Source organism: Dipodomys spectabilis, unplaced genomic scaffold (assembly GCF_019054845.1).
Source record: "Dipodomys spectabilis isolate Male_0828 unplaced genomic scaffold, ASM1905484v1 ptg000263l, whole genome shotgun sequence".
Lineage (NCBI taxonomy): Eukaryota > Metazoa > Chordata > Mammalia > Rodentia > Heteromyidae > Dipodomys > Dipodomys spectabilis.
In genome coordinates this window covers 43,744-71,407 of record NW_024870940.1, presented here as the reverse complement: position 1 = coordinate 71,407, position 27,664 = coordinate 43,744, and the positions used below count along the sequence as shown (strand labels likewise).

General features: G+C 53.2%; 1 protein-coding gene across 3 annotated transcripts in view; it reads left to right on the top strand.

Moving 5' to 3' along the window:
• Positions 1-27,664, top strand: part of Znf395 (zinc finger protein 395) — a 39,863-nt gene extending 12,199 nt beyond the window's left edge. For 2 of the 3 annotated variants that reach the window (XM_042699841.1, XM_042699840.1), the window contains 9 exons: positions 13,632-13,939; positions 14,896-15,131; positions 18,643-18,752; positions 20,639-20,880; positions 21,265-21,365; positions 21,835-22,135; positions 23,155-23,244; positions 24,149-24,252; positions 24,951-27,664. In XM_042699841.1, the coding sequence (XP_042555775.1) occupies positions 13,688-13,939; positions 14,896-15,131; positions 18,643-18,752; positions 20,639-20,880; positions 21,265-21,365; positions 21,835-22,135; positions 23,155-23,244; positions 24,149-24,252; positions 24,951-25,062 (1,548 nt within the window). In that variant the 5' untranslated portion in view covers positions 13,632-13,687 and the 3' untranslated portion in view covers positions 25,063-27,664. Of the gene's footprint in view, positions 1-5,605; positions 5,649-13,631; positions 13,940-14,895; positions 15,132-18,642; positions 18,753-20,638; positions 20,881-21,264; positions 21,366-21,834; positions 22,136-23,154; positions 23,245-24,148; positions 24,253-24,950 lie in introns of those variants that run through there. The other variant, XM_042699842.1, reaches the window with a different exon arrangement.

Here is a 27,664-nt window from a genome sequence, read left to right as displayed (position 1 = left end):
TGTATGCTGCCAGTGTGCATAGGCAATGATCACTTCAAGACTAGGCAGGATTTAGAGCGCACACGTGTGTGTTCGCCTGTCCCTGTGGGCCTCCCATCAGCGCTAGCTCCTTTGGGGCCCCACGGTTTGTTCTTTCTGGGCCCGTCCCGCCCCAGGACTTTGGCCTGTCTGTGGATAGAGCTTGTGCAGGGAAGTCTCAGGATGGCTGGGTGGACTCTGGATGGTAACTTGTAAGTCTGCTTCACCCCATGGGTCCTCCTGGAGCCATCTTAACATATGGTAAGGCTTACCTTTACAAGCCAAAGTGAGGCATTTGGGAAGATTTTAGTGATATGTGTATACACACACACACACACACACACACACACACACACACACACGAGTTTTAGGAAGGATTTATTTTAATGTATGTTAAAGTGGTGAGAGACATTTTCTAGTCCTCAGCCAGGAAATGGGAGCTAAAGAGCCTTGCTGTAGGGCTGTTACTAAGGGTTTGTGTTCGTTAGAGAAGAGGGGTGTGTTCTTCTGTTCACTGCACATCTAGCCAGTATCCCTTGCTCTTTGCAGAGGTCCTAGAAAGCAGGACATTGTCATGTTAGTCCCAGCAGTTCCCTCTGCCACCCCTAGGGGCCAGTGTGGCACAGAAAGGGGTGGCTGACAGTGGCCCTGGGCTGTCTATAGTGGCTTGCCCTGACTCAAGGCTGGCTGTGTACTCACACCACTGGTTACCCAGCCAGGAGGCGGTGCAGGCCTTCGTGGCATTGGTGATCTCCCATCCTTGCCTTCACAGCCTTTCTCAGAGGGTGAAGATACATGGGTTGGGTCTCTAGGAGACCCCCCCCCCCCCCCCGCCTTCATACCCTTGTCCAAACCCAGTCCTGCACCCTGCTGCCTCCTCGTCTCTGCCTCTCCAGCAGGTGTTACAGATTTGGTGGCCAGATTAGTGCCTCCTTTTTTCCCTTCCTCTTGGCACTAGACTTTCTGGCCCGAAGAACACTAGCCTAGCCTTCTAGTCTTGGCCTCAGCGCTTGGCACATAGCTGCTGTCCTCTGGCCTTGACGGTCGTCTTTCTTGACAGGTGGTGACCACTGTTCTAAGCAGACAGTTTTCTAATGTTACGGGAGCTGAGGCAGGGGTAGGTAGTGTATTTTCTTTTTCTTGGTGGAACTAGGGTTTGAACTCAGGGTTTGAATTTGCTGGGCAGGTGCTGTACCCTCGAGCCGTGCTTCTGGCTGCTTTTCGTTTTCTAGTGGTGCTGTGATGCTGTGCAGATTTTTTCCTCCGTTGGCCTCTGGCTGCAGCGGGATGGCGGTCTGACCCTCAGTGTTGGAGTCCCACACAGGAGGCGGCTGATAGGCCAAGAGCCCTTGCTGGGCTTTCATATTTTTTTTCTTAGATGTTTTACACCATCTTTGTCAGCGTTAGAATTTATTGTTTTGTCCTGCTGTTTGTTCAGGCTCTGCCCTGTGATCTGCCTGTGAGTTTGGCTCTTTATCACCATCCATAGTTTGCTGTCTTTTTTTAGGCTAACATTTATTGTACATTCTATGTTCTCTGTTTGATGTGCATTTTTTCCTTTTCTTTCTGTTTCCTCTCTCAGACCTGGGAGGGGAACAGAAGAATCTCTAAGAAGAGGAGCTTGGTGATTCTTAAAAACCAGGCACTTGTGTAAAGAAATCATTGACTTATTATTATTTTTTTTTTGGCCAGTCCTGGGCCTATACCTCAGGGCCTTGGTGCTATCCTGGGCTACTTTTGCTCAAGACTAGCACTCTACCACTTGAGCCACAGTGCCACTTCTAGCTTTTTCTGTGATTAATTGAACATAAGAGTCTCACAGACTTTTCTTGTCCAGGCTGGCTTCAAATTGTGATCCCTAGATCTCAGCCTCCTGAGTAGCTAGGATTACAGGCATGAGCCACCAGTGCCCAACTCAGTGCCTTATTAAAGTGCCAAGCTGTGCTTTGGGATGGGAGCCTGGGGGGGAGGCATTTTAGAGGTGAGGAAACTAAGACACAGGGATATGACAAGGCTCCGGGAGAAGAGCTCACTTGGGAATCTGAGCTGATTGCAGTCCAGACTGTGAGACAGTGCCTTCTCTCTAGGAAGCACAGCAGCTCACACTTCACCACCATTCTGCCCATCTTCCCCTGCATGGCACAGCCAGCGTGCCACATTTCCCTCCCTGTGACTGGCCTATGAAGATCGTCCGGTCCCAGCGGTCACTCTGTGCATGGCCTCTCAGAGCACAGAGAGGGTAGACATACCCGACTGACAGCTGAGATCTGTTACTTTCCTCACTTTTACTTGGTCTGTAAGATAGGGATATCAATGGTTCTTATCTCATGAATCGGTTGGGGGATAAATGAAGTCCAGTATGTGAAATGTTTGGCATGGGTCTGGCTCATAGGTCTTCGATTAATGATGGCCCTTCCACATTCCTGAAAGTGCGCTGGTCTTGGGAAAGCCATGGGTTATGTTCAAGGTTTCCTGGTAGGTCCTTATCTGTTTATTCTGTAACAGTTCTAATGAAGGGCTAGATGTGATTTTATTTCTTGTGAACATCCCACTGCCTTCTCTTCAAACGATCCAGTTTTCTGCTGGCCCTGAACCGAGTACCACTGTCTCCCTGCTGGCCTGATCTACTGGCAAGATGGCAGCATATGGTGTCAGTCTCTCCCCCCATCTCTTCCCAGACTGGCCAGGGCTTGGCCTTCTGAGTGACTTTGTATTTTCTTCCTTTTTTTTGGTGGTTCTGGGTTTGAACTCAGGGCTTCCCATTTGTCAGATGGGCACTCTACTACGTGAGCTACATCTTCAACCCATAAAGTAGTGTGCATTGGAGTTGGGTTGTTTTTGGTGGTACCAGGGTTTGAACCGTGGGCTTTGTGGTTGCTAGGTAGGCACTCTGCTGCTGAGCCGTGTTTTCTCTCTTTCTTCCTCTCATACTTCTTGACTGTGGGCCTCTGTGATTGGCCCACATTTATTTCATCACTTGGGCTCAAAATATCTTACCTGCTTTATGGTGTTGCTGTGTTGTTGCAATGGGTGTGTCTGAGCTGGCCCTGGCCCAGTCTGCTTCTCTTTCTCTGGTGTTTGAACTCATTCTCAGTCAGATCATGAAGATCCTGCAGAGGGCTCTTTCTAGAGAAAGCCAGGGTTAGGGTCTTTTCCATCTGCTTTCCACTTACGTTTTATGATCTTCCCTGACATGTCTTTCTTCTCTCCACTTTAGGCTGTCTTTTTGCTTTTTTGGGAAAACATGACTGTCTCTCAGGCTATAGTTACTCAGGCTTTTTTTTTTTTAATCAAAATATTTCAACTGATGTCAAAAATTTAATGTGGACATTCATCTGTCTTTCTGGATGTACTTGTAAAAGCCATCTCTTTTTCAGTTAGTGATGTAAGATTGCTGAATGTTTTTTGCATATTTCTTTCCACTTGTTCGTCCTACTGTACAGCGTAGTTCACATGTGAACATAAAGATTAAGTGCTTTTCCACGCAAATGCTGGTTTTAAGGACCAGGCAGAAGTCTAGGCTGGGAACTCTCAAATGGCAGGGCATGAATCTTAGGTTCAGTGCTCGGCATCTTCAGGATCTGGGTTGTTCTGATGAGCACCAGCAGGTGGCTAAGACCCTGGTGTTTATGTCCTGGTCGCCCCAGCTCAGTGCTGGAGTGTGGCATTGTACTGGCATAGGCCAGGTCTCCTTCCTGAGGCAGCCCAGGGCTGGCAGCCAGCTTTGAACCACCCTAGGCTGGGCCTCAAGGTATGTTGGCACAGGGGAACAGAGCAGCAGGAGGGCAGCCTGACACAGAGGAGAGCAGTGCCCGGGCCCCTGGGCCGTGGGCAGGGGCTGCCCGCTAGCCTTGAGCTCTAAGGTGAAGCCTTTTGACTCTGCACTGAGCCCAGGGGTTGGTTTGCTTCGTTTGGGCTGCAGATCTCTGAATGGAATAGGTTGGATTTCTTGCCTTCCCTATCTTGCTGAGATCTGCTGTGTTGTGATTTCAGTTAATTGGTGGCTCACCCATGGTTCACTTCTGGATTTCCTTGAGAGTCGGTAGTTGCATTTCAGGTTCTGGTAGGATGTCCTGGTGCAAGACAGCTGCCGGCTGTGGCTGTCACTATTCAGAGTCTTCTCAGCCCCTCTGAGCTGTCTAGCAGGGGGCCAGCGTAGGGGTGGGACAGAGGGAGGAGGCCAAATACCTGCTGCTTCTTTCTGAATGTAGAGCCTTCTGCAGGCGATGGCCCACAGCAACCCTGGGAGGCAGGTGTGCTCTTACCTCGGTAGGTGATGTGGGGAGGTAGAGGCTCTGAGGTGGAAGCATTTGTCCCTAACCACACTGGTGGTGGTGACCAACCCATGCCTCTGGGCAGCGACTCTGCTGTGTGCGTGCCCCCTCTTGGATGGGATGGCATCTAGTCTGAGAAACTAGGTCACTCCGGTCATGCACACATGTCTAGGCGGCCCCTGTCTGTGCACATGTGGCTTCCCAGCATAGTTGTGGCACCGCAGCCTTGTGTACGGTGATGATCCAGTGCGAGGAGCAGGCAGTCGTGGGTCTCACTGAGGGCCCTTCACCCTCCTCCAGGTGCACTCCCCTTCCCCCCCCCCCCCCCCCCCCCCCGTGGCCTTGTCTGGGATGTGGTGACTTGCTGAGGTGACGTCACTGGGCATCACCATGGTTACTCACCGAGACGGCTGCCGGGGAGTCACCGCACGGGGCCTGTGCGCCTCTGGGGGCGAGGACATCAAGCCTCCCGCATCGAGCACCACCTCCACATAGGCCTCCCTTTCTGGGGGGCCTGTTCAGGACCCCGGGCTAATTAGCCATCGGCCGTTAGGCCTTTACACCTCTCGTGTGTGTTTCGGTGTTTTTGGTGGCCGTCACGTGTTGTCAGCTTTTGCTTGCGGCTGGCAGTTGCTCCAGTGCCCAGATCGCTTCTTTCCACTGACTCGCGCGCTTCTCCCCGCCAGCCCCCTCCCACCCCGCCGTCCACTCCTGGGCAGCCACTGCTCACCGAGGAGCTGTGGGAGCTGTCAGTGCTGCCCTGCCGGCCTTGGCCTTTGTCCTCGGGGGACGTAAGCTTCGGCCGCTGTATGTGGGATAATATCTCCCTCCATACTTGGCTGAGTTGCTGAGGCTCAGGGGAGAAAAGAGGCCTCAGAAGTGCTTGGGAAGGTGAGTGTAGACCCTGTTGCCATTCAAGTGTTCCTTGGTGTTTTGGGTTCCAGGGCTGGACCTAAAGGTCACCTAGAAGACCACCAGACAACTCCCGTGTCTCTCACAGCTTATTTTCCCCAGGGCTGCTCGGCTCCTGCTGTCTTCCTCCCTCCAGACCTGGCTCTGGGTACAGTCATGCCAAGTCATCCTTCATCCACATCCACCCCCAGCCTCCTCCTGGGCCTGTTACCACGCAACCGACCCCTCCACATGCGTGTCCTCACCCCTGCGCAAGGCATGGCAGAAACAGGGCTGGCACCTTGCTCAGCCTGCGTGTATGAGGACCTGTGCTTTCCATCAGTCTCTGCCTACTGCTTTTTTTTTTTTTTTTGGACAGAGTCTCATCATATTGCCCTGGCTGTGCTCAAACTCATGAGCTTATGTGATCCTCTTGTTCCAGCCTTCTGAGTACCTGGTCTACAGGTGTGTATGAACACCAGCAGCTCTGCTTGGTTATTTTTTTTTAAATTTATTTATTTTTTATTTTTTTGTTGGTCATGGGGCTTGAACTCTGGGCCTGGCCCAGAGCTTTCCCTCAGCTCTTCAGCTCAAGGCTTGCACTCTACCACTTGAGCCACAGCGCCACTTCTGGTTTTCTGAGTGGTTTATTGGAGATAAGAGTCTTACGGACTTTTCTGCCAGGGCTGACTTTGAACCGCGATCCTCAGATCTCAGCCTCCTGAGTAGCTAGGATTACAGATGTGAGCCACCGGTGCCCGGCTCTGCCTGGTTTTAAGAACACTGTCTTAGAACTGAGTTTGAATATTTAAAACTCTACCTTGCTTTTTGGTACCTGTGTTCATTTCTGCATTTTGGGAGGTGCTGCATTTTCCCTTTCCTTTTTCCATTTCCTTTCTATTTCCTTTATAGCACAAGGGCTTCGTACCTGCTAAGCAGATGTTCTGTCATTTTACTCTGGCTATTTTTAAGGTAGGTCTTAACTTTTTTGTTCAGGCTATCATGGTCAGCAATCTTTACTTTCTGCGTACTTAGGATTACAGGCATGAGCCACCAGAGCCCAGCTGAACATCACCTGTTTATAGTCTAAAACTGGATGGTACAGGCAAGGGATACCATTCCTGTCCTCAGGGGGCTGATAGTCTGATTTGTGGTACAGGCTGAATAGCCTTTGTTTGAAATGCCTGGTATAACAGTGTATGGAGACTTTTGAATTTGGGGGTTTGGGTATATTACCATAAGCATAATGTGCTATCTTGGGAATGGGACCCAAGTCTAAACACAGAGTTTACACACACCTTACGCACATAGCCTGACGGTAACTTTACACAGTATTTTCAGCGTGCCTGGGCATTGCTATTTGTCATTTGGGGCCAGGTGTGGAACATTCCTCTTGTGGCATCCTGGTGGTGGTGCTCACAGAATGTGAGATTTTTGGAGCATTCTGGGTGTTCAGACGAGGGATGTTTGATTGCAGTAGAAATCGCTGCAGATCCCCGCATCCTGACTGCATGACCAGCGCTGGGCCACATTGTCTCCTGCCGTGCCCATATCAGCTCATTTGACTCCAGAGGGCTCTGTCTCTGAGAGCCAGCGAGGATGGAGGGGTGAAGGAAGGGGAAGGGCGGGGGTCCTGGTGTGGTCTGTGAAAATCCTTTCAACAGAATGGCCTTGTTGCTTGACTGAATGGCTGCTGGACCCTCAGACCCACAGAAGTATTTGCTAATTGGGATAATTTATTATTTGTTGGAGAGAATTCATTGTAACCAGCTCAGATGACCGATTCCTGTGCTCATCGCTGTCATTTGGGGATCATTATTCTTTGCTTCTTTACTGTATCTCTTAGCAAGAATGAGTGCTGGGTGCTCTGTTGGAGGGAGGCTGTGTGTGGTCCTGGTCCTGAGTGGGGTGGGCGGGCTTTAGGTGCCTGTCATCTTGACAGTAGTGTTGTGGAAACCATGGTACTCTGATATGGTATGATCTACTTAAAAACAAACACACCTTCAGAAAGTGATGGAAAGCAGAATGCCTAACAATTTAAGTTGTTATTGTCTGACCTATGGTTTAGAAATAATGAATTGGGCCAGGTGCCAGTGGTTCACACCTGTCATCCTAGCTACTCAGGAGACTGAGATCTGAGGATCACAGTTCAAAGCCAGCCCAGGCAGGAAAGTCTGTGAGACTCTTATCTCTAATTAACCACCAGAAAACCAGAAGTGGCATTGTGGCTCAAGTGGTAGAGTGTGAGCCTTGAGCTGAAGAGCTAAGGGACAGCATCTGGGCCCAGAGTTCAAGCCCCATGATGGACAAAAAAAAAGAAATAATGAATTGGTCAGTAACATGTTGAGTCCTATATTATCTGAAGCTTGTATTTTTTTCAAAATTGTTATACTGTGGCCAGAACTCAGGGTCTCCTGCTCTTGCTTATTTTTTTTTTTGGCCGGTCATGGGGCCTGAACTCTGGGCCTGGGCACTGTCCCTTAGCTCTTTAGCTCAAGGCTAGTGCTCTAGCACTCGAGTCATAGTGCCATTTCTGGCTTTTTCTGCTTATGTGGTGCTGAGGAATCGAACCCAGGGCCTCATGCATGCAAGGCAAGCGCTTTACCACTGAACCACCTTCCCAACCCGTCTCTTGCTCATTTTTTATTTGTTGTTTTCCTCTCATGGCTGGGATTCTACTACTTGAGCCAGGCCTCTAAAGTTGGACTTTTTCTACTTACTGGGAGATGGAACCTTTCAGATTACAAGTGTAAACCACCATTGTCCAGCTAGGAAAATCTTTTTTTTTTTTTTTTTTTTTTTGGGCAGTCGTGGGACCTGAACTCAGGGCCTGGGTGCTGTCCCTCAGCTCTTCAGCTCACAGCTAGCGCTCTACCACCTGAGCCATAGCATCACTTCTGGCTTTTTTCTGCTTATGTGGTGCTGAGGAATCGACCCCAGAGCCTCATGCATGCAAAGCAAGCACTCTACCACTGAGCCATCTTCCCAGACCTGGAAAATCTTAAATACATACCATACCCATTAAAACAAAATAATATGATGTGGCCTGATCAATAATGTCAGCGGTCTAGAAGCTTTAGGTGAGGGTCTTGGATATTCACTGGGGTTTCTCACCAAAGGCAAGTCAGATTTTCTTCTGAGAAGAAAAAGTCCGAGTGTGTTGAGTATTCTCTGAGGAGGGCAGGGGGAGAGGAGGCAGAAGAGGATCGCAAGCCCTCAGGTAGTGGTGCTGAGCTATGGCACTTGGTTCTGCTGGCATCCACACGTGGTGACGTGTAGACCAGGAAGACCACAGGCTTTTGCGTATCATCACAGCTGTGTTCTCCCGTGTGCGTGGCACCCATCAGCAGAGTTGCTGGCTAATCCCTGGGGAGAATGAAGGCTTGGGAGCCCGCGCTGCTGCAGCTCTGTTATAGAGGCTGGTCTTCTTTGATGGTAGCCTGAGCAAAAGGCTCTGTGTCTTTGAAAGGCAGTGTGCGGGTAACATTTTGGCCTTTGCTTGAGTCTAGAATATAACACTTCAAAAATTTTAAGTTATGATATGTTAGACTTAACAGGTAAAGCTGGTAGCTTTCCAGTAAAATATTAAGAATGATATTTGAACTGGCACTGGTGGCTCAGGTTTGTAATCCTAGCGACTCAGGAGGCTGAGGTCTGAGGATTGAGGTTCTAAGCCAGTCTGGGCAGGGAGTCCATGAATGTTTTATTCCCAATTAAACACCCAAAGGAAAAAAGCCTGAAATGGAGCTGAGGCTCAAGAGGTGGAATGCTAGCTTTGAGCAAGCTAGTCTTTAGCATAAAAACTCAGGGACAGTGCCAGGCCCTGAGTTCAGATCCAGGGCTAGCACATTTTCACATTGGTGTGCGTGCATGTGCACATGCGCGCGCACACACACACACACACACACTCACGATATATGAGCCCTGTAATACTAGCTACTCAAGAGGTTGAGATCTGAGGATCACAGTTCAGAGCCAGCCTAGATAGAAAACCCCATGAGACTCTTACCTTTAATTGGCCAGCTAGAACTGGAGGTGTGGCTTAAGTGGTAGAGTGCCAGCCATGAGTGAAAAAGCAGCGCACAAGCTTGAGGCCCTGACTACCAAGTCCCAGAAGTGCCAAGAATGAGGATACACAAGATACTAATTCAAGAACTGAAAACTTGAACTGTAGCACTGTGCAGTGGGTGATGTTGAAATACCAAAGCTGAGGTTTGGCAGACATTCTTGAAGGGGTGCGACTCTCACCTTGACCCATAAATGACGCATTACAGAGGTAGCAAGCACCCGAGCTTCTGCACGTAGGGCTCTTACTCCAAACCTCACTCTCCTAAACTTTCAGAGCACCCCCTTAGCTGTGAGTGAATCCCTGCTGGGGACCTGTGTCCTGGCCGTGCCGCTGGGCTGTCAGGCTGTGTTGCCACAGCCCTGGGTGGCTGGAGAGAGCGGCCACCGTGTGCACACGCGTACGTGTGTGGAGGCATGTGTTGTGCAGCCTCGGTCATGTGACAATAGCAGTTTGCAACTCTGAATCACAGAGAAGGTTTGTTTTCCTGTTCTGTCAGTTCCAGTTAGAAGCCGGTGGCAGATGTCCTCATTAGGGGCCATTACACATCAGGATGTGTGCGCTGGGCCCGGACAAGGCTCACCCTCTTTAGACACTGGCCCGTCCACACATTCCAGGGTAGCCGGTCCCTCCGGGGGGTGACAGCACTAGAGCTGAGGGGCAAGGGGGGGCTCCAGATCCCCCTAAAACTCGACGGGGGTGCCTTTCGCAAAGGTTTTTGTCCAAACAAGGGGTTTTGTTAAGTGGAGACTGTAAAATGTAGGGCGATGTTTTGCCGAAATACTGTTGTTACCCTGAAGTAGAAGCTTCTGGGTTTCTCCCCTGTGGCAGCATCACGTGCAGCACCTGTGCCAGAGCGAACGGAGGTGGAGGTCAGGGAAGGCCCTGTGCAGGGGGCTCCTGGGGGGGGGGGGACAGCTGCGACTTCCCTCCCTTCCCCACCTCCAGGGCCTGCCTGCCGTGTAACCCTATCCGCTGGTGACTCCATGAGCCTCCTGCTGTGGTGTGCACCATGGAGCCCTGGCCATCCCAGCTTCCTAAGGATGGCGAAGACAGGAGGAGGGCAGCCGGCAACGGCATCGTGCGAAGCCCAGCCACCTCCATGGGGCGGCCGGTGTCCCCTGTTTGGCTGATCCCATGATCCCTTTGGGCCCTCTGAGGGGCACGTGCGTGTGCAAAGGTCTTTCCAGCCCTTGCCGCTAAATGATTAACAGCGGCTTGGACGACGGGCAAGGTCAGAGCGAAGCTGCGACCTTGAGTTGTGTTGAGAAGCAGCTGAGATGCCAGCGGAGGACGGATTTCCATGGAATGGAAGCTGGGGGCTGGGGGGAGGGAGTCTAGACCTGCAGAGTCTATCAGAGAAAAAAATAGCATGTGAATGTGAATGGAAAGCAGTTTAATGCCGTGTTTTACTTTGTGAGATTCCACACCTCCTGAATTTGCTAGGTTTGTGTGACCTTGGACACCAACCAGATAGATGTGAGTTCAAACCCAAAGCTGTCGGTTCCAGTCCTGTAACTTTGGCAGTCTGAAGTCTGACCTCCCGCCCCCTATCTGCAGCTCAGTTACCTAGAATCTCAAAACCTCTGTGCTTCCCCTCTCCCCCAAGTTGAACTGGATTGGAGATAGGAGCCTTTTGGAGTCCTCTGCTGGGGCTGGCTTTAAACTCAGCCTCCTGAGTAGCGAAGGTTACAGACAGGAGCCACAAGCACAGCCTTTTCAGGGCCATCTCAAATTGTTTTGAAGCTCAAATTAGATACAATTTATAAAAATGTCTGAGAGGCACTTAATAAAGACAGTTTCCCTTCCTTCTTTCTCTTCTGCTTTTAAAAATTAAGATTTAGGAGTACTATAAATAAAACCGACAATCAAATTTGTTTTAACTGGAGTCGGGGAGAAAGGCTACACAAGAAGGCCTGGCCGGCGGTGTGGGAGCAAACAGGAAGCGGGCAGGTCGCCTTGCTTCCAACAGGCAGATCTAGCTGCTTACCAACAAGCTAGAAAGTATTCTTCAGAGAGAAGAAAAAGCTTACAAAAACAGCGGCAGAGTTTGTTGGCCAAACATCTCAGGCCCGCTGTCTGAGGACTGGAAACCCAGGAATTTTGGAAACACAACCCTGTCTTCATTTTCAGTGGTAGAAACCCTAAACTTCCTGCTCTGGAAAGTGGGGGTGGCCACTAGGATTTCTGCCAAGAATAGTCTGCCCCCCCCCCCAGCCTGGGTTGGTGCTGCCATCTGATGTCTGAACTTGGTATTGCACAATGTAGCTTCCATCAGCTTCTATGGAAATAGAAGTTCTAGGTTTGTTTTTCCTTCTTCAGTACTGGGTCTTGAACTTATGGCCTCGTACTCTTACTCTGCTTGCTTATGGCTGCTGCTCTGCCACATGACCACACCTCCACGACTCTAGATTTTTTCCCATGTTGGGGATGGAACCCCCAGCCTGAGGAAAGCGAGGTAGCTCTACCTCAGAGCCACACCCAGGTCCTTTACTCCAGCTTTCCCAGCGTGATGAGAAATTTACTCCCGAAAGGCGATTGCTGCGAAGTCACTGCCACCGGGCCTAGGGAAATGTGCACAGGGGCGGGGGAGCGCTCTGTTGTTCCCAGCTCTGCTTTCTTGGGCATTAACAGTGCAGACGCTCTATCACATTTCAGCCCTCGAGGCCCTGGGTAAAATGCCTTTGCTCAATCTTTGCAACTTTCTTATTATCCTGCAGAGTTATTTTTGCAGTCCGTGGTTTGTTATTGTAGAGATGCTTGCTAGTAGAACTTGCCAGACAAGCTGGGAAGAGGCCAGGACTGAGGAGGGGCCCAAATGCACCCCAAGGTATTTTTGGACCAGGGTAAAAAAGTGAAAAAAGGTCTGCAGAACTGTTCAGACAGTTCGCATTGACAAGAGCACTGATTTTACCTCATTTATATACTTATTTTGCATTACTACTAGGGTTTGAACTTGGGACCTCATTTGTGCTTGCTGCGCTGGCTCCTAGCACTTGAACCATGCCTCTAGTCCTTCTTTGCTGGTTCTTTTGGAGATGGGGTCTAGAGAACCCTTCCTTCCTTCCTCCCTTCCTTCCTCCCTCCCTCCCTCCCTTCCTCCCTCCCTCCTTCCCTCCCTCCCTCCCTCCCTTCCTTCCTTTTTCTTTTATTGGTTGTGGGGCTTGAACTCTGGGCCTGGGCACTGCCCCTGAGCTCTTCTGCTCAAGGCATGCACTCTACCACTTGAGCCACAGTGTCACTTCCAGTTTTCTGGTGGTTCATTGGAGATAAGACTCTCACGGACTTTCTGCCTGGGCTGGCTTTGAACCATGATCCTCAGATCTCATCCTCCTGAGTAATTAGGATTACAGGCATGAGCCACCAGCACCTGTCGCCTGATGTGAATGGGACTGTGGAGTGGTGGTTGAGGAGGAATGTGGCAGAACGGCCGCATGCCTGGAAGTAGCCTGGGAAGTATTCTGGGATGGGGGGCAGACCAGCAGCAGTAGTACTTGAACTCAGGCCCTCACAGTTGCCAGGCAAAGTAGCATACTCCACCATTTGAGCCACAACTCCAGCCTTTTTTTTGGTATTTTTCAGGTAGTGCCTCACTTTTTTTTTTTTTTTTTCCTGAACTAGCCTCAGATCACAATCCTTCTGCCTGTGTCTCCTGAGTAGCTGGATCACAAATGCGTGTCACCATGTTTGGCAAACCTGGGTTTTACACCTGCCTCAGCCCTGCGGCTGCTGGCAGGCACTTTGCTGGTTTCCTTTCCTCAACTACATACTATCTCAAAAACAGGTAGCTGTGAACAGATGACCCAGGACCGAGACGAGGAGGCAGAGCCGGGCTGGGGCGGGCAGGAGTCTCCTTGTAGCCCTTTGCCACTGTGGTCGGGTAGGAGATGCTCAGGGATCGTTCCCTGGAGCGTGACATGGGGAGGCTGAAGTGGGGTTTGTTTCCAAGATCCGCACATTATTATGACGGCCCTGGGCCTTCCCGGCTAGGGAGTGTGTGTCTCAGACAGCTGTGTTCACGCGTGAGCCGCAGGGTTGTGCGTGAGGGCCTTCCCCAGGGCGACTTGCGTTCACTCCCGTGCTTGTCCGCCAGTGTGCGGGCTTCTGTGGTGTGGGCAGGGCCCGAGGACAGGGGGACTCGGGTCCCGCCCTCAGGGACAGAGGTGTAGACCGGCCCCACGGGTCTGCTGAAGAGCCGCAGAGCGGGGCTGTGTTTTCCAGCCACAGTCAGGGAAAGCCCGCTTAAAAACAGTGAGGCCTTTTTGGCAGAGGAGCAGGCCACTGAAGGCTCATGCTGGCGCGCTTTCCTTTGCGCTTTTCAGTATGTTGTACACTCTTTGCCAGGAAGGATGACGGTGTGACCGATGTCTCTCCCTCCGCAGACACCTGTGGGCCGTGACTCACTGTGGCCTTTGCTTCCCCCGAAGAAGGCAGCAGCATGGCCAGCGTGCTGTCTCGCCGGCTGGGTAAGCGCTCCCTCCTGGGGGCCCGGGTGCTGGGACCCGGTGCTTCGGACGGGCCAGTGGGGACTGGAGCACCCTTGGAGCCGCCGTTGGAGCTGCCAGAGGGGGCCACTCCACGGCCCACCCTCGCCCCTAAGGACCCTGCATGCCAAGAACAGCCCAAGGAGGCCCGCAAGGCTCTGGGCACCCCGGGCCTCCAGCAGGTGGCCTTTCAGCCTGGACAGAAGGTAAGTGGATCCAACCCAGACAGGCCCTGCGTCCAGGGCTTGGGCCTTGGTTTCCCTGAGTGACCAGCTGGAAACACTGTGGGCTCTGGTTTGAGCTCGGACTGCCTCCTCCAGTCCTGGGGCTCTAAGCAGTGAATGCGCTGTCATTTCTCCCTTGGGGGCCCATGGCAGTGTCTAGTCGACAAGGTGGCCACGCATTCTGGGATGCTCCAAGCATCTTTACACAGTCTGGAAAAGGGCCTCAGTCTATGGGAGTTGACAGCAGGCAGGGCGAGGCATGCCTGTAATCACAGCAGTTGGGAAGGCTGAGGCAGGAGGATTTTAAGCTTAAAGCAAGCCCTGCCTTCCAGCTCCTCCTCACGGATGTCTCTGAAGGGAGGGACACAGGGCACAGGCAGTCCTGGGCAGGTGGCACAGTGGATGTGCAGGGGCACCGGCAGCGATTCTAGATTCAGAGCGAAGCCCAGCTGCCGGTCCACCCCCTGGCCCAGGCCAGGGTCCATAGGGATCTCTGGGGAAGAATGGGTGGTGGTGAGTACTGGGACCTGCGCGGCAGCCTGCCTGTCTCCAGAAGCTGTAACAATACCACACGAGTCATTTGTGGATGATCGTTTTCATTTGACTTGATGTTCAGGGGGCTGGGAATGAGAGGTGAGCAGAAGAACGAGAGGGGCCGGACTCGATTGTAGGTACCCTTGGTATCCAACCCACTCTCTGCATAGCTAACCTGTTCCTGTGATGATGGTATTAATCCTGTCCCACAGCAGAGCTGCCATGTTCTAGCGACTTTCTAGCGCTGTTCCGTGGGGTATTCCTGAACTTTGGGGACAGACTGTAGGGGAGCGCATGACTTAAAGATGAATGTGCCCAGGGAGACCGTGGCAGACTGGTCCTGACTCCCGGCTGTGGGCCCGGGTGGGGTCTTGGGCGAGCTGACCAGGTCCCGTTCCCCGCAGGTGTGTGTGTGGCATGGCGGCCAGGAGCGCTTGGGGCTGGTGGAGCGGCACCGCTGGGCGGAGGACGAGGTGACGGTCTGGCTGCTGGACCAGAAGCTGCAGGTGTGCTGCAAGGCAGAGGAAGTGTGGCTGGCGGAGCGGCAGGGCGCCCCTGCGCCTCAGGGGCCTCCCCAGGAGCATGGGGCCCGGGGCCCGGCCTACAGACCCGTCTCTAGGAACATTGACGTCCCCAAGAGGTTTGTGGGGGCAGTGGGGGCACGGTGTGGACTGCATGGAGGGGTGCTGGGTCCTAGGTGCCTGCCAATACGGATGGCATTCTTTCAGCAGAGATGGGAGCCCGTGTTCTGCCGAGCTTGCTTATTTATCCAGTTATTTACTTATTTATTTAGCCAGTCCTGGGGCTTGAACTCAGGGCCTGGCCATTGTCCCTGAGCTTCTTTTGCTCAAGACTGGTACTCTACCACTTGAGCCACAGCACCACTTCCGGCTTTTTCTGTGTATGTGGTACTGAGGAATGGAATCCAGGACTTCATGCATGCTAGGCAAACACTCTACCACTAGGCTTCATTCTCAGCCCCATATGGATATTTTTAACAATAGTTATTACATAGGTAATGTACTGTTACATAAGTCAGGTAATGAGTACATTTCTTTTTGGATAATGTCACCCTCTCACTGGCTCTCTCCCAGCTTTTCCCTCCCATCCCTACCCACAAGTTGTATAGTTCTTACACTCCCCTCCCTGGGTCATAGGGCTTGAACTCAGTGCCTGGGTGCTGTCCCTAAGCTCTTTTTAATCAAGGATAGCATTCTACCACTTTGATCCAAATCTCTACTTCTGGGTTTTGAGTAGTTAATTGGAGCTAAGAATCTCATGGGGACTTTTCTGCCTGGGCTGGCTTTGAATTGCAATGCTCAGGTTTTAGTGGCTAGGGTTATATTGGTAAGCACTGGTACCCAGTTGTATAGTCCTTTTTCAACATCGTGTCTAGTGAGTACCACTGCTGCATTTGTTTGTTCACTTTGTCCCTCCATTTCTGTGCCCCCTTACCCTCCCAAAGACATAAACAAGCAAACAAGATAAAAAGAAAACAAATAGCAAAACAGAAAACACTTCTTGTTTCCATCTCCTGGAGTTTATTTTGATAACTGCTATTGTCTATGATCAGATGCACACAGGTCTTTGTGTCACTGTGTGTGAATACCCAGAGTCATTTGGATATTTATGACATTGTTCTCAGGCTGTACAGGATTACCCATAAGGCAGAGGGCCACAGCGTTCAGCGGGAGATGTGCCTGTCTGTCCCATTGTATACCAAATGACATTGGGACCCTGGCAGCCCATGGGCCCAACCTTCCCCATTCCTGTTTATAAGAACACAGAAAGACATCGCTACTCCCTGTAACTCTCAGTTTGGCAAAGGGCTCCTCCCTCCAGGCTTCCACCAAACTCAGCTCCTAGTCTTTAAAGAGGAGACACAGAAAGCAGTTGCTCAGACCTGGAGTTGGCACCCGGCGGGGTGATGTGGGCTTCTGGGCACGGGCTGCTCCAAGGTAGTTTATTTGTGGATCCTCAAACTTGAATGTAATTCAGTACAATTGTTATGTGCCACTTGTCCAGAAATAATATTCCTCTTAAAAAAACTTAAAAATGTAAACTCCTCCCTAGCCCAAGGCCGTGCAAAAGTGGGAAGCAGGCTCTTTCCAGCCTGGATCCCTGACACTTGGACTGGATTGACTATTCAGAGACATCAGTGTTGAGCAAAGAGTGGGTGTTTTGTTTTAGAGTTGTAGGATGCGACTTTTTCCTGGGAATATAGATCTTCGATGTTAGACGATCATTATGCTTTTTTTTTTTCCCTTGCTAGCCTTGGCATTTGAACTCAGGACTTGGACGCAGTCCCTGAGCTGCTTTTGCACAAGGCTAGCACTTGAGCCACAGTACCATTTCTGGCCTTTTCTATTTATGTGGTGCTGAGGAATCGAACCCAGGGCTTTATGCATGCAAGGCAAGCGCTCTACCACTGAGCCACCTTCCCAGCCCCTCATTATGCTGTAAAAAGAGAGTACCCACTGGCATCGCTTCCCACTCCTGCTGTGGAGCAGTGCAGCCTGTCCCATCTCTGGCTGCTTGTTGGCGCGGTTGACAGTAGACCCTGTGTTCTGAGGCCAGGAAGCCACGTTGTGATTGTGTATTCAGCTGGATGCCATCCAGGAGTTTGCTTTTCTGTTCAGTGGAAGTGAAATTCGAAGCTCATAAACTGTTTAACTTAGTGGTTTCAAACCCAGTCGCCTAGTTTAGTAGACTCGAATTATAAAGAGTGATAGTACAACCCTTTGGAGCAGACTAGCTATCTAGAAATTTATTTCAGTTTCTTTTCCTAATACATTAACTTACAGCTCTAATTTTACTTCAAATCAGTGTAATTGTATAGAGAGTTTAAGAAAAATCACATGTCAAATTTAGGGAATCCTGCTGTTTGGAGGTACCAAGATTTATGTTGGATTATTTATTGTATCCTGGCTTATATAATAGGTTCTGTTGGTACTCAGAAGCCAATTTTTGGTAGCTAATTGGAGATAAGATTTGTCTGCCAGGGCTGGCTTCAACCGTTGATCCTTCGATCTTAGCCTCCTGAATAACTAGGACTACCAGCCATCAAAGGCCAGTTGTACTGGCCTCACTTCCTTTCTAACTCTGCAGCTTGAAATTATTTAGGGGAAGAGAGTAGAGTCCTAACAGTGCAATCAAGCATGGTTTCATGATGTCCACTGCAATCCAGAATACTAAAATTCGTCCCCTTCCCTGTCTTATATTTAAATTTAACAGGGAACAGTTGTCTTAGTCAATTTCTCCTTCCTTCTCCCACACATAATAAGGCATTCCGTTAAAAAACTGGAGGCAGGCTGGGCACCGGTGGCTCATGCCGGTAATCCTAGCTGAGAGGCTGAGATCTGAGGATCTGATCTGAGGATTGTGGTTTAAAGCCAGCCTGGGCAGGAAAGTCCGTGAGCCTTTTTTTTTTTTTTTTGCCAGTTGTGGGCCTGAACTCTGGGCCTGGGCGCTGTCCCTCAGCTCAAGGCTAGCTCTCTACCACTTGAGCCACCTTCCCAGCCTGATGAAACTCTTATCTCCAGTAAACCACTCAGAAAACAGGAAGTGGTGTTGTGGCTCAAGTGGTAGAGTATTAGCCTTTAGCTGAAGAGCAGAGGGACAGCATCCAGGCCCAGAGTTCAAACCCCACAAGTGACAAAAAAAAAAAAAAAAAACCCAACAACTAGGGCCATATCTCAAGTGGTAGAGCTCCAGCTGTAAGTGGTAAAAGCCAAGTGAAAGTGCAAGGCCCTGAATTCAAGATTTAGTACTGGCATGCACAGTTGTACAGACACACCAATATGTGTGCTCGTGCACACGCACACACACACACACACACACACACACACACACACACAAAGAATGGAACTCATCTGCTGATACTCGGCTAATTATTGTAAATACCATTCAGAATGAGTTTTTTTTCTCTTGTACTGGGGATTGAACTCCTGGCCTTCAACTTGGTAGGCAGGCACTCTACCATTTGAGCCATGCGGCCTGTCTAGAATGAGAAGACTATCACGGTCGACTTCTCCTATTACGTGGGCACACCGGGCTGTTGGGAGGGGTACGTGGGGACGGTGTCTGTTCCGTGGATGCTGTGGCTCAGTCCACACAGACAGCGCGCTTCCCACCCGCTCATTTGGATGCAGGAAGTCAGATGCAGTAGAGATGGACGAGATGATGGCGGCCATGGTGCTGACGTCCCTGTCCTGCAGTCCAGTTGTCCAGAGTCCCCCCAGAGCAGAGACCAACTTCTCTGGTGAGTAATGGGGGCCGAAGGGCTCCAGGCACAGCAGAGGCCCATGGCTCACCTCGCCTTTGAGCAGCCGATCGCCAGAGTCAGTTTGTCCCTAGGGTTTCTGGAGGCTTTCAGGCCGCCCGAGTGCCACCAAGCCGGCTGGGTGGGCTTTCTGGTGATGTTGTGAAGAGGGTTGAGCTGGGTGCTGAGCCATGCTGGCCATGTGAGCAAGCTCTTGGATGGGCGAATGTGCCACCATGGAGTCTGAACAAGGCCTAAGGAATATTTGGTTCACCAAGGTAGAAGTGGGCCCGATGGTCCTTTGTGGCTTCAGAAAAATCATGCCTCCATTCCAAATGCCTTGTCAGTGAGTGAGATTATAGGCTAGATACCTGAAATCATGGAACCATAAATAAACCAAATTGCTTAATAAAAGCAATGGTATGACTTCAGGTTTCTAAATTAAGACAAAATCCTGCTATTCATGACCTCAAGATACTTTATCAGTGAAATGGGGGAAGGGAAGATTTCTGGCTGTTAGTCCTTTGACAAGACTTGTAGGAAACCTGAAGTTTATTAATATTAATATTATTATTATATGGCTGGCCTGTCTTATTCATTCCCAGGGAATGATTTTTTAATCCACGAGCCCTAATTGAATTGCAAGCTGCCTAAAAGCTTGCAGAATATGGAGTTATCTCTAAGGACATTCCTGAAGGAAAGCAGCCTTTACAAGTGTCCCTCATAAGTAATCATCTCCCTAGATAGAAAAGTAAATATAAAGGAGAGCTAAAGCAGATTTAATTAATTCCACCCAAAGCTTGCTTTGGTGCACTCCGAGGACACCTAGTGGTGAAGCCTGGTAGTGTGTGTCTGCTTTGTTGGCCCAAGCAAAGTCCCAGGGAGAAAGAGGGACCCTTTTTAAGCTGTAGGAACTTTTCCAGGTGTAGGAAAGCCTAGAGGTTGGGTAAGGTCCAGAAAAGTGTCCCAAGTGGGAAGAAAATGATTACTCCACTTCCATTAGGAGTGTGCATGTGTGCACACAACCTGTCTGTAGCTCACTGATAACATACCATAGTCCTGTGCTGTCAGTTCCTGTTTGCTGCTAAAGATTTTTTTAAAAAATTACAATATATGTCTTATTTAAGCCAATGGGAAAGAAAACTTCCTTGGTTCTCAGGATGGAGGGCTCCTCCACTTTTAGCAGATGGGGGGGGGGGTTGTTATTGAGGCTTGCTAGGCAGTCACCTGAGCCACACCTCCAGCCCTTTTAGTTACTTTTCAGATACAGTCTTGCGTTTTGCCCATGGCCAGCTTCAGAGCAAGATTCTCCTACCTCTGCGTTTTCCATAGCTGGGACTGTAGTGCATACCGCCATACCCATCTTTTCTCATGTGTGTCAGTTTTGGACCCTTGAACTGAGGGCTTTACACTCTTGCTAGGCTTTTTCCTTCCAGGGTAGTGTTCTTCTACTTCCCGCTTTCTGGTGGTTAATTGGAGATAAGAGTCTCATGGAATATTCTGCCTGGATTGGCTTCAAACCACAATCTTCAGATCCTAGCCCCCTGGGGAGCTGGGATTGCAGGCGTGAGCCACCAGCGCTCCGCATCAGCATTCTCATCTTGTTTGTTGAGATGAGATCTTCCTAATTTTTTGTCTGGTCTGGCTTCTAACTGTGGTCCTTTAGAATGCCACCTCCCAAGTAGCTGGGATTATAGGCCTAGGCCGTCATGCCTGGCTTGGGAAATACATTTTACTTGGGTTCTTTGGTTAACTGAGTACACCTTGCAGTTGCAGCGTGTATGGGGTGCACAGCGGGCTGAGCCGTTCTGCCGCTGGAAGCCATGGTGACGAGCGAACGGCCACAAGCCCTTGCCTGCCCTTTCACCTTCTCTCCTTCCCGCCAGCGTCATCCCGTGCGGCCTGTGGGGACCCGTGGAAGGAGAGCGGCGACGTGTCTGACAGCGGCAGCAGCACCACCAGCGGGCACTGGAGCGGGAGCAGCGGCGTCTCCACCCCCTCCCCGCCCCACCCGCAGGCCAGCCCCAAGTACCTGGGGGACGCCTTCGGTTCTCCCCAGACCGATCATGGCTTTGAGACCGACCCTGACCCTTTCCTGCTGGATGAACCAGCTCCACGGAAGAGGAAGGTACGTGACTAAAGGCGTGCAGGGATGGCCTGCCCCGGAGGAGCAGGGAGACCCCAAGTCTCCCCTCAGTTTTCTCTTGCTGTGTCTGTTTCCTTGACGTATTACTGGACTTTGATGTCAGATCCTCTGCCTGGTTAGCTTCCTCCCAGTCGCCGCCACTTTCCCTGCATTCCCACAGAGGCGCCTACATGAGAGGCCGCAGGGCGGCCAGAGCCCCTCCTGACTGCTCTGGCTGCCTCTGAGGGCTTCCTGCCGTTCAGGGCGCCCTTCCTGAGGGCCTTTTGTTGGTTCTGGCTGAGGACGGCCTCAGTGAAGTTCCTCCCCAGTGAGGATGCCGGGCCAGGCAGAGGAGCACACCCGTCTCACGGGCTTCTTTTCCCCTAGAACTCAGTGAAGGTCATGTACAAGTGCCTGTGGCCCAACTGTGGCAAAGTTCTGCGCTCCATTGTCGGCATCAAGCGGCACGTCAAAGCTCTTCACTTGGGGTAGGTGTGGCGCTCGGACCTCCCAGCTGAGGGTGCTCTTCAGGTGGCCCCCATTCCGCGGTTCCCAGGAACAGCTTGCCGAGGTCACCCATGCCGTCCTGACGGCCACAGGAAGCTGCCTTTGCCATGCTGCTCGCTCAGGGGGCCCCGTGGCCAACAAGTGGCGTGGCCAAGCTGCATCTGCTTCTCGCAGGGGCCCGGGCCTCGCTTGCTTGCTGGGCGCTGGGCCAAGGCGCTGACTCTCCATATAGGCCACTAGGGTGGCAGCTGAGGCCTAGCCCTGCCTGGAGGGAAGCAGCATTCACTCCTTGCTAGCAAGAGCCTGATCCTTGTGACACACCTTGGCATCAGGGCTCCTGGGTGTCTTGGGGACCTTCCCTGACTCTCTAAGTGGCCCCAAGCACCCAGATTCTCCCTCGTACCTCAGTTTCCCCCAGCTTTGAGCCGATGACACCTGCTTTCTGCGCAGGGACACCGTGGACTCGGACCAGTTCAAGCGGGAGGAGGATTTCTACTACACGGAGGTGCAGATGAAGGAAGAGTCTGCCGTGGCCGCGCCCGGCCCCTCTGCCCCTGGGACTCCCTCTGCCGAGCCAGTGCCCGCCCCCCGGGTGACCAGCCCCTCGCTTGCTGCTCTTCCACTGCCTCCGCCCAAAGCTTCGTACCCTAGACCCGAACCATCCGGCCTGGAGCCTCCCCTGCCCTCGGGTGCACTCAGCACGTCAGCCCCTGGCTCCTTCTGGCACATTCAGGCTGACCATGCCTATCAGGTATGGGCGGGGCACACGGGGCTCTGCCTGAGGTCTGAGTGGTCACCAGCCGCCAGAGCGCAGGCTCCGGGGTCCCCCCGCTCCCCCGCCCCCAATTGACAACTGAGCTCTGCGGCCAAGTGGCTGATGATTCTACAGGAGAGGAAAAGGAAAGGGGTGTCACCCAGTAAATGTGGGACGCCCCAGAGTTCTGGCGGCAGCCCTGGGGAGTGGTTGTGAGAGATTTCACCATGTTCCTAAGCCACCAGGTGCCTGGGTGGACAGGCACTGTGTCATGGGGTTGGGATTCCCATGGCCCATCTTAGTACTGGGCTCAGGCTTTGAAACCCACTCTGCCAGTGGTGGGCCAGGAAGCTTTTCATCGAGAAACGATTAGCTGCAGTCAGTAAGTCAGGTCCTTATTTCCTAGAGGCTCCAGGAGACACGGAGGACCCAGGAGGGAGGCCGCCATGTGCTGTGTGCTTGGGGAATTGCCAGAGTGACATTGGGACGGTTGTCACTGTCCACAGGGAGCACACGTGCGCCTCCGTGGGCTGCACTGAAAAATCTCCCTGCGCCTGTAGCTCCATTTTATTAGACTCTGGGACAGTTTGCAAGTTAGTCATTAAGCAGCAGCGCTTTCAGAACAATCAGAAAAGCTTACAGAACGAGCTCCTTAGAGCTAGTGACCACTTAGCTAAGATCGCGCGTGGGCCTGCCCTTGGTGAAGAGCTCTCAGCGGGGCGTCTGCGAGCTCCTCGCTGCCCCTGTGCTGTGGGGATGCCCAGCGCATTGCAGCAGCACCGCACGGCCTCACAGGGCTCGGGTCTTCTTTAGCAACTGCCTGAGGCACGTTCTGGGCACGTTCTAGCCCAGCATGGAGCCAGCTCTGAGGGGAGCTCAGGAGAGATCCGAGCCTCGCGTGAAGCCCACAGCTGGAGAGCCGGGTGCAAACGTTCTGTGATAGAGAAGCGTCAGGGCCCCCGGCAGAGCCTCTGCTTCCCGCCCGGCGCCCGGCCGACACCCTGCTGTCTCCACAGGCTCTGCCCTCCCTCCAGATCCCCGTCTCCCCTCATATCTACACCAGCATCAGCTGGGCTGCTGCCCCTGCCACCACCCCTCTCTCACCGGTGAGTGTGCCCTCGTGCAAGCCTGGAGCTCTTGCACACATCCTGGGTTGGGAGCAGGTCTGGGCTCTTGCACATGTCTCTTGGTGGGGGGGGGTGCACAAGCCTGGGGCTCCTGGGTACATCCCCCGCAGGGGAGGGGGGACAAGCCTAGGCTCTTGCACACACCCCTGAGCTGGGAGCTGAGTCTTTGGCTTGTGGCTGGTGCGTTGGCAGACCTCTGACGCCCCAGACTTCATGTGGATTCCGCGTGTCCTCCCTTCCCCTGTGATGGAGCCGGACAGAGCCCCCCAGGAGCCAGGGAAAAGTGCTTCCAGAACGGGTCAGGGTCCAGCAGTGTGCTTGTCCTCTTAAGTTACAGGAGATGCTAGGGTCAGGTCTCTACTGAGCCGTGGATGTCTGTGGGTACTTGTTAGAGGGTCAGTGCCAAGAGGCAAGTAAGGAGTGCATGTGGCGCAGTAGGACAGGAGGTGGGCACGGAGGAAGGCCGGAGCAAGAGGGGGCTGTGTGTGCTGGAGTAGAAACCCCAGGCCCCCGTGGAAGAGCGCCCTGGATCGCTTGGCTCTGCAGTGAGATCACCGGAAGTCATGAGACTCACAAATGGCGGACTCTAGTCTCGTCTTCCAGCCACAGGGGGCGCCACGTGCTGCAAAGCCTCGGTGCCAGGAGGTGGCGGAGAGGGAGAGGCAGCGGGAAGCCCCTCCCTCCTGCACTGGCCGCTCGCTTCCTCACGGTGGCTCCCTGTCCCTCGCTCCGCTTGGTCGTTTGAGGCCTGCTCTCCCTCTGCAGTCTCCCCCACCCAGCCTGGCTGCCCAGGACCCCGTTGACCTCCAGCGTCATGCCAGCCTGGGGCTCCTCCCTGCACGGAGGGGCTGCCGGGAGGCCTCACGCTCCACTCCCCTGCCAGGTCCGGAGCCGGTCGCTCAGCTTCAGCGAGCCTCCCCTGCCTGCGCCTGCGGTCAAGTCGCACCTGGTTGTCACCTCTCCACCCCGGGCCCCGAGCAGCACCAGGTGAGAAGGCCTGCTCTGCCCTGCCGTCGTCTGCGCTTCTGCGCTGCTGGGGTGGACCGGGAGCCCGCCCGCCCGCCCGCGGGGAGCTGTGGAGGGCACCGCAGGGCTGGCCCGTGTCCTGAGCGTCAGGCTGGGCGACCCTCGGCTCCCGCTGGAGCCGCCCTTTCCAGCTTCTTGGTGTGTGCCAGGACCAGGGCTTTTCACTCACTCTCTGCTTGCTTGCTTGGCTGGTGCCACTTGAGCCATGCCCCAAAGCTCCGCTTTTCTGCTGATTAATTAGAGATGGAGTCTCATGGACTTCTGTGTCCAGGCTATTTTTTTTTGGGGGGGGGGGGGTCCAGTTATGGAGCTTGAACTCTGGGCCTGGGCGCTGTCCCTCAGCTCTTCAGCTCAAGGCTAGCGCTCTACCACTTGAGCCACAGCACCACTTCCGGCTTTTTTCTTTTTTGCTTTTGTGGTGCTGAGGAATCGAACCCAGGGCCTCAGGCATGCAAGGCAAGCGCTCTACCACTGAGCCACATTCCCAGCTTCATCCAGGTTGGCTTTGAATCTCTGCTCTCAGTCTCCTGAGTTGCCAGCATGACGGACAGGCATGAGCCGCCGGCCCCGGCCTCAGCCCCCTTCTTGTTTGCTCAGCCTTGTTGCTGTCTGGATTGAACTCGGGCGTGTGACGCTGAACTCTTTGCTCTCTTGGGCAGGAAGGCCCGCGGTGAGGCCAAGAAGTGCCGCAAGGTGTACGGCATCGAGCACCGGGACCAGTGGTGCACGGCCTGCCGCTGGAAGAAGGCGTGCCAGCGCTTCCTGGACTGACGTGCCACGGCCGCGCTCCTGCCCGCCGCCAGCCGGCAGCCCCGCCGCAGACGCCGGAGCAGCCGAGACACGGAGCGCGCGCGCCGCTGCGGTGTAACACTTAAAACACTTTCTCCCCGCCGTGGGAATGTTTTATTTTTTAAAAAGATGCGAAAATATTTTTCTTTCCCTTAAAATAGGAGAGAGCCAAAACTGCCAAGGTATTCTGCAGCGACCAGAGACCAAAGAATTCCTCCCCCTCCTCTTGCTCCCGGCCTCGGGGCACGCGGCTGTCCCCACCGGGAAGGAAAGGTCGGCTCCGTGTGCGTGGCGCAACCCTTTTCTCCAAAAGGGACTGTGAATGAGACGAGTTTCCTTCTCCTGAAAAAAAATGAAATGAAGATGTTTGTGGCAACCCGGAGAGCAGGCCCGTGGGTGTGGCGCGCGGGTCAGCTCCGCGGCTGTGTGTGGGGGCAGGACCCTTGCAAGGTGACAGCTTTGGGATCGGGTACCCCCAATGTCGGGCCACATCCCAGCCGATGCACGGCTGCTTCTCAGAGCCCAGGACGAATAGGTTTTTAAAAGACTGGCCCCAGAGCGAATCTCCTTTTAGAGCGCCGCCGCCGCCACCACGAGGGCCCAGCGTCTGTGCAGACGGCCTTGCCCCGCCCCGGGTTCCTCTCCGCAGTGTGGGGCGCAGTGCTCGCTGTCCTCTGGGGTCCAGGAAGCCTTAGTGGATTATGCTCACTTTTCTTGGGTGGCCCTGAGAGGCTCTGGCTGGCTGCCTTGTCTCGGCCTCGCCTGGGATTGCCCTGAGTTCCTGGCCCAGGCGGGATGAGAGGGTTAAGAGAGGAAATCGAGGTGAGGGCGTGTGTAGACTGCAGTGCTGAGGTGGGTCTAGAGCCCACATGGTTTAGGACAGGCGTGGAGGTCCAGACAAGGCGCTCTTGTTGGGAGGTTAGGGCTGTGCTCACTAAGGTGGCAGGCGTGGTGTAAGCTGAGCCCTGAGGCCGGGCCTGCTGGTGCAGTTTCACGCTTCTCAGCATGCGTGGTCACAGCGGCCCTGGGTCCCGCTAGTGCGTGGCACCTGCTGTCCTGTGTCCCCCACGAGCCACAGGCTCAGGGCGCCCTGCTAAGCCACGTCTCCTGGGGCCGAGCCGCACATCCACCGTGGCTTGTGGGGACTCTTCTTTGTCCCAGGGCAGACACCCGCGCCCCGAGGTTCCTTGGTGGCATCAGTGGGAACAGACATGTCCTCTTCAACCTGAGACACACTGCGTGTTAAAAAAACCCGTAGACATTGCGCCAAGGGAGTGAGGGTGGGAAGGGACGGTGGTCTGGACTGGTGAAGGAGGCGCACGCAGTGTGTTGGTGTTGGGTGTGTTCGGTGGGGGGTTTTTGTAACTCGGAAGCAGATGTTTATGGAATTCTGACTCTTGGTGCAGGCCGGCCAGAGGCCTTCAATGTCGTGGGTCCTTAACAACTGACAGCAGGCCCCTGTCCCTCTGGTGTCCTCACTGTCCACCTTCAGACCTGCCTGCGGTGGGGAAACTGAGGCCCTTCCCTCCCCTTCTCGATCCCAGCTTGTGCTCACTGTGGTTTGGGCCAAGTAGGTAGAGCTGGGGAGGAAGAATTTTCCCCACGCGAGACCGGCTTCTGCCGTGTGCAGGGCAGCTTCTGCCGGGGAGCAGGCTGGGCAGGCACGGGAAGCCCTGCGGTGGTGTGGGTTTTTTTCTTTGCTTTCTCTCGCTTCTGTGCAGCTGCCCTGTCTGCATTTGCTCCCTGGTCCTCCTCATGCTGGTGGTCTCTCCCGCCGTCCACCTGCTCCTCTGTCTTGCGGCTGTCCTTTGGGTTGTGGACACACGTGGCCTGTCCCTAGGGTTGCTCCATTGGTTTCTTCTCAGAGACGCCCGTGGCATCAGGCCCGATTGCTTTCGTCTGTTTCTGTATCTCCCCTTCCTGGCGCCGGTGTGTGGGCCCGGCTGGAGGACGGCGCCGGGGTGTGCTCACAGAGCTCAGCTCGGGAAGCTGTTTTTCTCCAGCGCTCCCTGTGTGCAGAAGTCTTGGAATTGGAACCACGGCCTCAGCCGTGCAGAGTCTGCTGCTCTGAAGAGCACGGCGTCTGAGGAACGGAAGGCTCCCGGCAGAGCCGACTGCGGCGCACACACGGCTGAGATCCACCCACAGGCTCTCAAGTCCGTTTTGTAACTTCGGACTTGAGCCTCGCGGTGACAGCAAGGCGACAGCTCGGCGACTTAGAGGGTGACAGGAACGCGGTGTGGAGGTGGCTTGTTGGGAGAAATTTGTCCTGCTACTTTCTGGTCATCCCAAGTTCTGACTTTACCAGGGAGACAGACAGACAGACAGACACACAGATACAGACACAGACACACATGAGAGAGAGAGACAGAGAATGAGAGAGAGACAGACAGACAGAGCGAGAAGAGGGAGCTAAATCCCGTTTGTGAATGTGTCTTACTGGCGCCTCTCCCTTCCCCCTCCCCCGCTGTCTTCCAAGTATTATTTTTACTGTTAAATTTTTTTTAAAAAATGTGAAATGTAATGTTTTTACAGCAACGATATGAAATATATTTTATAAGGAATAAAATGGTACATTGTCTGA